Source organism: Phaenicophaeus curvirostris, chromosome 2, assembly GCF_032191515.1.
Source record: "Phaenicophaeus curvirostris isolate KB17595 chromosome 2, BPBGC_Pcur_1.0, whole genome shotgun sequence".
Classification (NCBI taxonomy): Eukaryota; Metazoa; Chordata; class Aves; order Cuculiformes; family Cuculidae; genus Phaenicophaeus; species Phaenicophaeus curvirostris.
The window spans coordinates 65,451,697-65,465,470 of NC_091393.1; the positions used below are offsets into that span (position 1 = coordinate 65,451,697).

The window sequence follows — 13,774 nt, forward strand, 5'->3', positions numbered from 1 at the left end:
ATTGATGCTCAAACTGCTTCTGTCTAGAAAGAGATTTTGAACTCTTAAGGCAGTGTTTTTAATCATTTCTCTAAGCAAAGTATGAATTAAGTCTCTCTTTTTGCCAAAAAAAGTTCACAGGGAGCTCAAATATTTTACAGTTTATCCAGATTTATGTCTGGCTCTGGTGACAGAAGAGTACATAAGGAAGAAAAGATATGAAATACAGGGTAGCATAGGTAGAAATAACATGGTAGTCTGCAATGTAGGATGTTGTCTTCCATTGGAATGTTATTGTAAACTCTTGTTTATTGTGCAGTTGAAAGTGGTGTCTGCAACTCATTTACAAAATCTGCTTTATAAACTTGTGGGAAATCTTATGCCTTCATTGGGACCACCTTAACTTAGACATACTAAAGCTGTTGCTTTCAAGAGCTCCAGCACAGTAAAATTTTGCACCTGAAAGTTAATAAGAAAGCTTATGAATATGTTATAATGTAAGTAATATTTTTAAGTCAACCAATTAAATTACTGATTTTATCCTGAAAACAGTTCAGAAAAAGTGTACTCAACAGTGCACACAGGTGTGTGTGACTCTGCCCTTTTGGGTGCATAGGATTTATATGAGCAGTTAGTGCACATGCATTCTTGTAGCTACATCTGTTTTGCTCAGCTGCTGAAGTTTTCGCAATTACCTTTTCTAAATCTCTGCTCCAGCTTTGTATGTTAGTACCGGAGAGGCTTTTAAGGTGGCACTGCATGTTCATGGTTGAAAGCATCATCTTTAGCTACATCAAGTGTAGCTAAATATTTCTGATATTACTGCTTATAAGCAGTCATGTGCAAGTTGTATAATGTGAGGAGGAGGAGGTGGCGGTGGCAGCCAGGGCAGAGATGATATGGGAAAGTGATATATTAAGGCTGTCTGCTGTGCTTCTTGGGCCTGAAATGGCTACAGGACGGGCTCCACTCAGCCTCTTAGCTGGACAGATTCGCTTTTTTTCTTGTTTAGAACTGTGTAATTACACAAAAGATGTTTGGAATAGCCAACAGCAGTCAAATAGTTTACAAAGGGTTTCTGAAAACTGCTGTGTGTTGGACTATGTGGGACAGGTTGCCTCTCTGTATTGCTGCTCATTGTCAGCTGTTTTTCAAAAGAGAAATTGCTGCTTCTCTGTTCTAGATCCTTGGAGAGAACAGCAGTGCAAAAACGCAACTTGGTGCTATTTGCAGTTATCATTTGTAAGCATCAGTATAGGAAGTCACTGCTTTATTTGATGTCATTTCAAGGTTGTTAAAAATAGCTCACAATGCTGAATATTCCTCTTTTTCGTTGCTATTGCAATTTGTATCACTTCTAACCTTCAGTATATACCCTTGAGTTCTGATTTGCTTTCTTTAAAATAATCTAAAGGATTGATGTTTTAGCAGCCATTTATTCCACTGGAGTGAACATAAGTGTTTGTCATTTTCCTTTGTCGATGGTAACATTGGCCTTTTTTTGTCACTTATATTTTTATTTTGTTGCTTTTCAAAGCTCTTTTGCTTGTAACTTGGCTCTCCCTTTCATCTCTTTTAGTAGCCAGATTCTATGGCAGCATTTGGGACCAAATTCCAATTTATTTTTTTTTCTTTTTGGCTGTGCTGCAGTGCAGTGTTTTTGTTCCATAAAGAACTGTTGAGCACAAACATGATCTGCATTAAATAGTTTTATTTGTTGAAATGCGAAATGTATTTTACCCTCTGATTGAGGGCTATCTTTCTGTAGGTGCGTGGGTTCTTGCTGATTTGTATAGCCTGACATGCTAAGCTGGAGAAAAGAGATTTAACAATATTGAGTAGGATGAAATTTTTGCAGAACGTTTAATATAATTGTTGGTTGCAATTCAGGAACTGAAACATTATGTGTAGTACTGAATACTTGGAAGTGCAGCAGAACAGCCACTGTGGGAGAATTTAAAACAGCTACTGTGTATTTTAAAAGCCTTGATGTTGTTGAACAGCTGTGACATATGTTTGATGGTCTGTGGATCATGCCTGTTGCTATAAGGTAAGCTGTTCAGCCAAAAGCTGAATCATGATTTCACTTGTCTTATAGTTTGTCTCCTTAGACAAAAAAAAAGTTTGAACTGTTCCTCCTTTTCATAATACAGACATTAGATGTTGTCAATTATTGTCATAGAGCTTAGCTCCTACATAAAGCCTAGTTGTTCTCTGTTGTTTCTCTTGGATAACTATATAAATGGCACATTCTGGGTCTTTTTGTTTTATCTAACAGTGTTAAAATAAATCTTATTTTCAGGAAAAACTTGTCACAAGTTTGAACTCCTTTGGTGCCTATGCATATGTCAAGTCTGGTTGCCTTGCTAGATTGTGTAATGGTTTCCAGATGATGCCTTGTGACTGCTGACAAGCCACAGAGGGCAAACTGGACACACGGCTCTCCTTGATGTTCAGGCATTGCGTTGCAAAAAGAAATGAGGAAAAAAAGAATTTTTCAGCGGTGTGGGGGCAGGTTTCTGAACAGATGTTCAGCAGAGAACTGAAGTAATAGGTTGCAAACAGGGGGAGGAGAAAACCGGGTAGGAGGAAACCTGAAGAAAACCTAGGCAGATGGCGCTCTCTCCCCTCACCTTCCCCTTAATTTCTCCACAGTTATTCAATGAAGAACGGAAAGGAAATAGGAATGGAAAGTGAAAGGAAAATTTCCTCATGGTTTTTGGAAAGGATACGATACTTCCAATGCTAAGGTGCATTGGTAAATGATTGTATGATGTTCTAGGTAAACAGGAACTTAAGTAACTGCAGAGAAACTAGAAGAACGCGTAGGAGGGGCTTAGCTATGTGATGGAATGGGAGAGTAATCTCAACTTTTGTATGTACGAATTCAGGAGCCTCCTGCTCCTGAGGATGTTCTTGATGGGTATAGAATAGAATAAAAGAGTTCAGTTGTTTCTCCAGCATTGTTCCGGAAATGGTGCTGTGCAGTCACGCACGGTTTTGTGTCTCAACTAGTTTTAAGTAAAGTAAAACCTGTCTACAATGAAGAAAACCTTCCTGGGGGAAGCTGGCTTCTTTGTCAGCTGTGCAAAGCAGGGAGAGCAGGAGTTTGTGTTTTGGGGTTTCCAAGCATTGAGAACTTTGCCATCTGGTGCCAGGTGTGTGAAGAGGCAAGAATGTTGTTTTTTTCCAGGTATGCAGCCAATCTAAAGCACCATTTGGTACACCCTAAACACAACATTCACAGCTTTTGAGTAATTTGTGGAAAAGTAATCAAGCCTGTGACAGAGGGGCTCGGTGCCTGGCCTGTGGTTACCGCAGAGGTGGTACGTGCAGGAGAGAAGGTTAAGTTGGAAGGCCTGGAGGCTACTCCAAACCTGTGGCTGGAGAGATGGGCAGTCTTGCGCTAATCATTTTATAATCCCTCCCTACGCTTCATATAGCCTCTTAAACTATCAGAGCAGGTCTGTGGTTACAAATCTGCAGTGCTTTGCTCAATGCTGGGTCAACAGTTCACCTACAGCCTCTTTAATTTAGAAGCAATATGCTTGCTTTGATACTGCATAATAAAACAATTGTTTACATTTCAGCTGATTGTTTTCTCAAAGGTAGACTATTTACTGAAAGTATTTAGAAAGTAAATTGCCTCCTTCCTTGACACTGTCTCCCACACGTGGCATGGAATTAACTGCTGTGTCTGATTCACCAGATTTTACAGAAATTTGAAATACTCTTAGGAAAATTGTGAAGGCATGGTAATTTCCTTGAATTTAGGCTATTTAATCATCATGGAACTTGAAGGATAACCTGTCACTTTAGATGAAAAGTACCACATACGTTGAAGAAGGTTCAGGAAGCAAATTCTCAGAATTTGTTTTTCAAATGTGCCTTTCTATGCAGGGTGGTTTCCCCTCACCCTTTTTCAGTTCTGTGAACCTTTTATGCCATGACCCAAAAGGCAAAACTGTAGGTTGTTATAGGCAGAGCTGTTGGCACCTCCAGTCATTCCTCTTTATAAGATCTAGTTTTCTAGGTTTTATTTCTGTGTCAAACTTCTGTTCATGCTGATATTTTCTGTACCTTTACATCTGCTGTAACATCTAACTTGAAGGCAGGACATGGTATGTGTCAAAATTGGTAATTTCTATAGGCTAGGTATGTTTTTTACATAAAATTGCTATGCAATTGCTATGCAATTTTTTACAGCAAAGGCAAGGTATCGCTTGATTCAGTGCAGGCACGTATTCATTGTTGCACCTGGGCCAACAAATGAACCCAGCTGTAAATATGTTGAGGTCTTTGTAGGCAGAAAAGCAGATGGAGCATGTATATTGCCTGCTTCTGTGTGTAAAACACTGCTGCCTCTCCAAATGAGCTGGTACTCAGCCTTTCTCCTAAAGGGAGAGAGCTCATTTTCTTGGGTGTTGTAGCCTCCACCTAATCCCAGCATGTCTAGAGGTTAGACTGTACTCTTCCTCCTGTTCAGGATGTACCCGTGTGTTTGAGAGGAGTTTAACTGTAGACCTGCTGTATCAACAACCCCAAAGGAAACTTCCTGAGGAAGATGAGTTGTTCACTCTGTACTCTTCCTCTTTTCCTGTTTCTGTGCAGCTTAAGTGGGAAAATGCTATGCTGTCCTGTGTTCTGCCACCTTTGTATTTCTTTATTACTCTCCATATATTTTTATTACCTTTCCTGTTTTTGCAAAGGTTGAGAGTTTGAAGTGACAATATATTATAAGATTCTAAATGTAAGAATGAGCAAACTATTTTAAGACAGTGATGTTCAAGCTAGAACCTTCAGTTATTTTCATATGTCAGAAGAGTTGCCCTATATGGTATCAGGGCAATTGACTAGCTAGTGCTGGAAAGGCAGCTGAAACTGGTGGTAGAAAACTTCACGTGGACAGGATAAAACATACTGCATCCCTCTGCGAGCTGTGAAAGCAGTAGAGTGGCATTTGACAGTAGATCTTTGAAAGCCCCTTGTCCTGTTGTGGGATGGGATTATAAGATCAGTGTTACCACATAACCCAGTAGTTGCTGGACTGTTACATCTGGAGGGATTGAGGTTGACTGGCAGCCTTGTATAGTACAGCCCTGTTGCATTCGTGCAACTCGGTGCCAGCAGAACTGCTGTGCTTGAGCTACTCACTGGTGGCATGTCACTGCAGAGCACAGCTTGGCTTTTGTGTGCCAGGTCACTATCCTATTGTCCAGGCCAGCTTTTTTTTTTTCAGGAGGAGGAAAAAACCCCGTTGCTGAGTTATGGAATCATCTCCAGTTAGACAGTATTTTCAACTCCATCAAGTAAGATTGGGTTATATCTTAAAACGTGCGGCTTTAATTTTATGGATGTTTGGTACAAATTTCTGTAATTGCAGTTCACACATTCGTTTAGTTTTCCAGTTCACCATTGTATATTTCTCCTGTTTGTGGAATGGCCAGTTCATTTAGACACCCCCTAAATTTTGGGCACTTCATCTCTGATGGAAGTAATTTCCCCAGGCTAATTTTGCGGTATTCTGCAGTAATATTTAGAGGATTAGCACATTCCTTAGAACAAAGCACAATTGCTGGAAGAGACAGGTAATAACTACATATCTCAGTATTTGCTTCATTACTGGAAGACAGTCAGTGAACCAGAATAGAATTCGGTTGACTGACTTGACCCAGAATGTTAGCTTTTTTCTGGAATATTTGCACATCTTTATTGAGCCACGTGTTTCCTCTTTTTAATCCTGGCCTTTTCTGTTCTTTTTACTTGAGTACCATGGGAATAATTCAGTGGAGAGAAGCAGTTGGTTTTTTTTACACAGAGCTTTTTGTTTGGTTTTTTCCACTGTCTGTCTGCACGATGCAAAATTACTCACTATTCTGTAATTCAAAATCTTGTTACTGGGGCTTGATAAATCATCTTGACATGTAGTGGAACAGCTGAGATGTCTCTGAAGTTTGACTGGCTTTTCAACGTAACCTTTAAATATATCTAAGCCTTTCCACGGTTTTTCAGACCACAACTTCACACATTAATGAAGTGCATCTTCCAGGACAGAGAAGATCAAATATTTTCAATTAATCATGTTCTGCTTTCACCTTTCTCTTAGCATTAATAATAATTTCTGCATTTAAAAAATAGAATAGTGACAGAACAAGCAATCTGTCACCTTGTTCACACACAGTTCTGCCTTACAAGTTTACCCTAGGTGAATCAATGCATGTCCATACAGTTAATTCTATTTTTATATCATTCTTAAGAGCCAAATCTCATCCTACATGTTTAAGTTGGGCAAAAATCTCATGCAGTCAGTGGGAATTTTGCTGTACATGACTAATAATGTATCTGAGAAGGATTGTAATTCTTACAGATCAGAGAGGCTAATTGTATAAGCTTCAGATTTGTCTTAAAGGTAGATAATGTCTGGAAGTTCTTTTCACGCTGGGTGTAGATCTGCTAGCAGCCATTGCACCTGTTCCAATCTTTAATTTTGTGTCAAAACGTGTGTCACTATTCACAGCCCCCAAAATAAAATAAAAAAATAAATTAAAAAAAAATTAATTAAAAAGGGAGGGAAAAATTAAAAAGAAATAGTGACTGTTAGAATGAAAGGAAAAAAAGTAACTTTAGTGCTTTGTATGTCTAGGACTCAAGGTGTGGATCACTAGTCTGGCAGAGAACTACAGACCTGTGGTCTAGCACTTAAAAACTGCTGTAATACTGGCTGTTGGTTTTTTTGAGGCACTCAATGCAGTTTTTATTCTTCCGAGGTGCTAAACATCCACATCTAGAGTGTATGGACACTGGGTTCAAAGCATCTCCAGTAAGCTACTCAGTTTCAGAAAGTTTTTGAAAATATTGGTTGTAGAATGCAAAGAATTTGTCATGGTCCATAGTTTGTAAGCTCGATTTGTGAGGACCAGGAGTGAAGGACAAGGATCATAGACCTCCATGTGCAGGCTCAATATTTATATGAGGAACAGCGTTACCCCTTTGGGGCTGCTTTCAGATGAGAAGAATCATGTGATACATTTTAAAAGCACGCCATGTAGGTTAATTATTGGAACAGCTTCTGAAATGGTCGATTTACACTCAGCGACAACTAGAAGGTCACCACAGGAGCTCACTGCTGCCCCTCAGCTTTGTCAGTCCAGGGCTGATTCCAAGACTAGATGTTGTTTGCTGCTGTAAGCAGGAAGAGAAATACATGATAAAATAAGAAAGAAATGCTGATTCGCTTTTCTTCAATTAAGGCTTCACAAGAAAAAGTCTAGTTTTAACCTTAGCAAATACCCTGATGTCTGATCTTCCATGAGTATTTATGCTTTTTTAAATTTTAATAACTCCCTTATGGCCAATGTGAGATAAGCATGTAAACCCCCAGAGAACTGATAAAAAAGCGATCACATTCACTTAAATGTGAAACCACTCGACATGTTTGTGCAGAAAAGAATTTCATAAATTATTATTACTTTTTTTCTGTCATCTAGTACTTGGTTAGCTAGATTGAAGGCATGCACAGCTTCCTGTTTGCATTCTTTTGCTTTGAAGCGATGGTGAATATCTTCATTAAATTAGAACACTAAATCTGTGAATTTGTTACTTGTCTTCTGTATCAAACAGATGATCTAAAAGGTTGGAAGTATTTGTGTATTTCTTACAGTGCTGCTTGCAGTTTGTTATGAAGGAAGTAACCTTCATTGGATTTTTATGTAGTATCTTCCAGCAAAATCTCCTGGTCACAGCTCTTCCACTTACATGCAGAAGGTGACAAGGAGACAAAGTTAGTCTGGGTAGCTTTCTTTTTCAGAAGCAAAGTTTACTTTTCTTTTAATGTATTTTAAACATTTGACAGAAGAGAGTAGGGTTTAGTGATGTGAGGTGATTTCCAAATAAGTGTTAGCTTTTTACTGACCTACTTTTGACTAATGGTGTATTCTTGTGCAATACTTTTTGTCATTGAATAATGCTGATATATTAAGCTGTGTGCTTCAAGGGCATTGTAAAATTGCTTGTAGGGGCAGGACTGAACTGTGAAAGTGTGAATTACTCTATCAGATCATACCCAATTAAAAACTGACAAGCACAGCAGGAGAAATTGAAAGCAAGGTTTATCTTTCATGTAACATAAGAAGCCACTATATCGGTTAGAAACAAAGTGAGTGTGAAACAGATTCTCCACCTCTTCTCACCCCTCTCCAAAAATTAATGTCATCTGCAGACTTTATTATCTGAAAGAATAAGCCTCTTGGTTATAAAAGTTCACATTGAAGAATATTATGACAGTGGCAAGAGAAGGGGAAGTAAGGCATCTTATTCACCTTTTAGATATCTGCTATCAAAGCGTGTGCTGGACCTCGGGTCAGTGTATTGGGGATTGACAGAGAGGGAGTTTGGAAGAAGTGGTGGTAGTTTATATAAAGCTGTAGTGTGTCTTTAAAGGAAGACTTGCAGTCTTGAGGGCTCTCTGCAGTTCCACAGGAAGCATAGGAATAAAAGCATGGTAAGGAACCCAGGAACTTCTACTGAACCCTGTACTTGTTCTAAAAACTGTTCCAAGCTAAGAAGACTTACTTAGTTTCCAGTAACATTGCAAAAATCCTTGTATAACATTTGCATAACATTCACCAGAACTCTTCTAATGGTGAGATGTGTCTGTGAATGTAGAAATGAATCTAGTTGTGTGAATATGGTATAATCTTCCATAATCCCGCTGGCTCAAAATGTGTTGCAGAACTGTTTTGCTGGTGAACCTGGATTAAAGATGTTACGAACAAAGTTGTGGTGCTTCCCCAAAGTACTAGGGTTGTGATAGGTTTAGGGGTGTTTGGGGGCTTTGTTTGTTTGGCTTTTCCTAACCTGATAAAGTCTCATAAAATACTACTACTAATAAAAAACCCTGAACACATAAATCAGCTTTGTAAAACGTGTCTTATGTTTGCGATTGTTTTGCAGACTGCTTTGGTGATGTGTGACTACTATGTGGCCAGGTGAAGTTGTAGGGACTTATATACAGGCAATATCTAGGTCTCAAGTTTAAAAACAAAGCTCCCAAATCTTAAGTGGTAATTCTTTCCATTCTGTAGTGTTTCAGTTCTATCAGAAGTAGTATGATAGAAGATTCATAACATTTTTAAAAGATTCTTATGTGTGGACTGTCAAGTTAATTAGTTTTGATTGCTTCTCATGAAGGTAAAAGGAAGGACCTAGCTGCGTGGTTTGGTGTTTCTTTTGGTGTTTTTTTTGTTTGTTTGTTTATTTGTTCTTTTGTTAAGGAAACTTGTACAAACTGTGCCTTTGATCCTCTCGCTGTTTTTCTGGCATGACCAAGAGTTTAAGTACTAGATTTTTTAATACAACACAGATACAACAGACTTTAAAGGAAAAAAGGGAGAAGACACCCACACTGTAATTTGAATGCTGAAAAGTTTAATGGAATTCTTATTTCTAATTGATACATATAAAATTTGTTCGTAAGAGATGAGTTGTTTTTTTAGAAACAAAAACCAACCAAAATACCCCTTACCTAATTTTGACTTTTATTTTGCAGTGACCACTGTAAAAGAAAATGCTGAAAAATACATGGAGATGTTGGAGGATAAACTACATAGGTAAGGATGATATCATGGAAACCTTTGAAGGCTTAAAAATGCTTGTTAATGCAGCATTTACCTGCATAAAAGTGTTAGGGAATGTTTTGGAACTTGGATTAGAATAATACCAAAAATAGTTCAAAGCTGGAAATCCCTTAAGTGTTATTGTAAAGACCTCTGTTCGTGGCTACATTCAGCAGCTTTGCTGCTGGCCTGACAATGGATGCAGGTGAAAGAAACAATCACTGTGCATAGAACTTCTCTGGAGCAGTGTTGGTATGGCCAGAGAACAGGGAGTATGCGTGTGGCTGTTGTGTATCACTCCAGCTCTGCCTGCAGATGCTGTAATGTGTTGTATGAGCTCTTCAGCATCCGGAAACCTTGAAGTACTGGGGATGTGACAGCTGATTGAAAAAATTCCCCCTCTGTTTTATGCAAAACACAACTCTGAGCAGAGCCAAAGTGATCCTTTACCAGAATTCTGGGCATCTTCAACAATTAATGACTCTTTATATAACAGTTCTGAAAGAGTGCTATTTTGGGAGATTGTGGAAAGCAAATAGAAAACAATGGTGGTATTTTAAGAACTGAATCTTAATGCAGAATATACTTTTTTTAATTATTTTTTCTTTCCAGCCATATGCTAGCAGTTATTTCTATCTCTTCCTATATGAAGGAGGGACTCTAGTTTACCCTCAAGTTTTGGGCTATTCCTTGAAATATGATTAGTAAATGTTACTCTGCTGATTTAATGGAATCTTCTGTTATAATGGACTTTGCCCTGCACAAGTATATTAAGATTGGAGTCTGTGCCTTAATAAAATGCAACCCACCAAATTAGTGCCACTTCCCTTTCTATTACTCAGCAGGTATAATTAATATACTTGTTGCACTCACTGTTTTTTGTTATTTTGATAGAGAGGGTTCTAGGTGTTTAGATTTGCTCACTCATACTTTTGAATACAGAAGTAGTTATTTTGTGTAACACTTAAATGTAAAAGCAATTTAGACCTAAGTGAAAAATGATGGAAACAGACCTGTAAGATCAAGCTGTGTGTCTGTGTACTGCCTAACATCCCCCATCCCCAATGACATTTGTACTCAATATAATCCAGTCCATAAATGTAAGACAAATATTAAGAACTTTCTGTGGGTTGTCTTTTAGAAAAACATACTCTTCATTAAAAAATCAAATACAAGGTGTAACAGCATCTATTGATGCTTCTAGGCTGTGTGTTTTTAACTGACATATCAGGTTTCTGGAAAGAAGTAAATTTCTCTGTAGCAGTTAAATACTTGGAGAATCTGTACAGACTTTTTTTATTCATTCCAAAAATTTATCAGATAGAATTTGCAGTTGTGGCTTGTTTTAATTTATTTGTGCCCCTTTGTATGTTATTTGGGCTGTCTACCTGGACTTTACTGCATCACTATCTTAAACTGCAATGTATTTTTATGTGTCTTAATAGGTGTTGTTAATGAGCTTCCAGCATGTTTCCCCCCCACCCCTCCCGACCTTTTCCTGCTGTTTGTGGGAGAAATTCTCATGCTGAATTGCTGATATTCATCCTGCTTCTGTAGGGAGTATAATTTCAGGGGAGGGATTAAAAGTTAAATCCTCTTTTTGGCACTGCTTTATATTTTGGAAGCATTTTTTATGAACAGTAATTGACAATTTCAAATTTCCTTCTTAGCGGATTTATGAGTTGTTGAATATTGTAATATAATCTATTGCTTTTCTATGCAAAGGTTGTCTTCTTCAGTACCAGAGAATGACCTGGTTTTGTTTCAGCCTAGGTTCTCTGTTGCAACCAGGCCACAAGCTTCAAAGTTTTGTTGTTGCGATGTATTCTTCCTAACCTATGCTGAGGAAACAAATTCATCAAGTCCAAGTATATCGCGGCAGGTGTACTGCGCTTCAGAGCTTGCCATCAGCTTCTCTATCTCTAACAGACTGTTACGTTATTGCCGAGCTTCTAATATTTCCCTTACTGCCGTTAAGAATTAAAAAACCCCAGCTACAACAACAACCCAAAACCAACAAAAAACACCCCTCTGAAACTCACCAAATAAACCCAACGAAAAGCTCTCCCAGAAAAACCACCACAGTGCTGGCCAAGCCCCCAGATGGTGAAGATTCAGTTCTGAACCATTGGCAGGTTTGCAATATGTACAAATGGTATTCTAAAAATATTTTATCCCAAGTAATTAAGGGCTAAGAATTTCTTTTAATAATTGTGGGAAGAGAAAATCTCTAATGGTTTTATCAGAAAGAATTTCTTAAGGTACTACATCTTTAAAATCTTTTTATGCTAACAGAGTCTTTATAGACACTTGTTTTTTAAAGCTCCTTTTGACTTGTAATTAAAAAAAGTAAGCAAGAGCCCAAGAGGCTTTTTTTTTCCTTCCCTTGTAAGAAAGTAATTTGAGAGACTTTTTCGGTTTTGGGGTCTTCGTAGAGGTGCTCAGATTACTCATGTATCGTAACCTAAATAAAGTGTCTCTCGGGAAAGTTAAAAGATTGTTTTAAGTTTGCTTTGTAGACAGAGGTAAAATTTGCATCTGGCTCATGGATGCACTTTTTTGAAACCAATAGAGGGTTATGTCTGTGCAGCATGAATTCAGATAAGCTGCTGAATTTTTTCTCCAGATGAAACGTATGATTTTGCTAGGTAGTGTTTCAGATAGAAACAGCGTAGATACAAATCCCTTCAGTTTAAATTTAAAAATAGTATAGCTTCAAACAAGATGAAGCTGTTAGAAATGTAATTTTTGACCACTTTTCTTCATTAAGTCTCTTCCATTATAAAACTCAGACCGAAAAAGCTTTAATGAAGATTAAAGCTTTAAAAGGTATCAATTTTATCAGTTAAAATGTTTCTCCCCTCCGTTTTTACTTTTGTTTATTTTCTTAAGAAGAGATTAGAATATATTCCTCTTGTAGGTTTTATTTTGTTCTTTTTTTTTTCAGAGGCGAGGGAACCTACCTTCATCACCGGAGTGCCTTTTTTGTGGTTTTTTTTGTTGTTGTTTTTTTAACAGATGCAGTACTTCTGACTGTAGCTTCAAAATGCATCTGTTCTCAAGTAGCTTAATAGAATGTTAATCTAGTTGATTATAAGCAGTACTCTTCTAAGAGCCTTAGATCTACAGAGAGGAAAAAAAGGGAAAATAAACATTGGTGAAGAAGGAAATACGTTCACTATCTAATAATTTTATCTCAGAGAAGGCTAACCATCCATTACCTATAAAGATTACTTGGCATTGTTTTTTCCTTTAAAAATATAGGTTGTATTCGGAGCAGTGGAAAAGAATAAAGAAATAGAATATTTAATCGTGTGTTTCCTCATTTCCAGCCACCAATATTTATCAAGCCACTCCTAGAGTTTAGACATTAAATCACTGCCTGCTCTTTTGAGCATGTAAATACCTTTCCTATTGCTTCCATGACAGACCTTGCCAATCGCTTACCTTATGTTAGTAAAAGGGAGATGTGCAAAAGTGTTTTTTAATTACAGTAATGAAACTGTGTTCAGTGAAGGCATCTGTCTAGAAGAATATTTTAGGTGCAAGAAGTTTTGCTTAGGTGACTTCAGTTTGTTGCTTGAGTGATTTAAGAGGGATTGTACAGGATAAGTTTCCTATAGTTGTCTGATTCAGGTCATTGAAACTCAGCTGAGCATCTTCTTATGGGACCCTCATTTTTCCACAGAAAGTGTCTTTCTTCATCTCCTTTCTTTCCACTGCAAATGAAGGCTCTGCTGGTGCTTTATATCATTACTGTGACTAAAGCAGCCTTCAACAATCCAAGTCTTGCAAGAACCACCAAGTTCTGCCATAAGTGAGTTTAAGTCATGTAAATGATTGAGGGTCATGAATTGAGCCCAGGAAAAAAGCGCTATAAAATCATAAGAGCAGAAGATTTGGATTGCAATTTCATGCTTAAAATGTTGTCTCCTGAATCAGTGCTTAAAGAAAAGTGGCCAGATTTTGCAAAATGTATGGGGTAATAATAAACACCTTTGAAATAAATGGAGATGGAGACAGTGTCAAGTTATGTTTGTTTAGGTACTTAGATGTGGGAATTCCAGTCTAGACTTAGGATTTGTAAATATTCACTTGTTTTTTGAAGATACCAAAAAAAAAAATCACCTGCCTTTTAAATGAGTAAAAAGCCTTTGATATATATTTCTGCATTAAAAGTC

At 37.6% G+C, this 13,774-nt stretch overlaps 1 protein-coding gene across 3 annotated transcripts in view; it reads left to right on the forward strand.

Moving 5' to 3' along the window:
- Positions 1-13,774, forward strand: part of DISC1 (DISC1 scaffold protein) — a 201,885-nt gene that overhangs the window by 141,329 nt on the left and 46,782 nt on the right. For all 3 annotated transcript variants that reach the window (XR_011337009.1, XM_069852290.1, XM_069852289.1), the window contains exon 10: positions 9,527-9,587. Coding sequence is in view for 2 of the 3 variants with exons in the window: in XM_069852290.1 (XP_069708391.1) it covers positions 9,527-9,587 (61 nt within the window). In the remaining variant the exon portion in view is untranslated. The remainder of the gene's footprint in view (positions 1-9,526; positions 9,588-13,774) is intronic.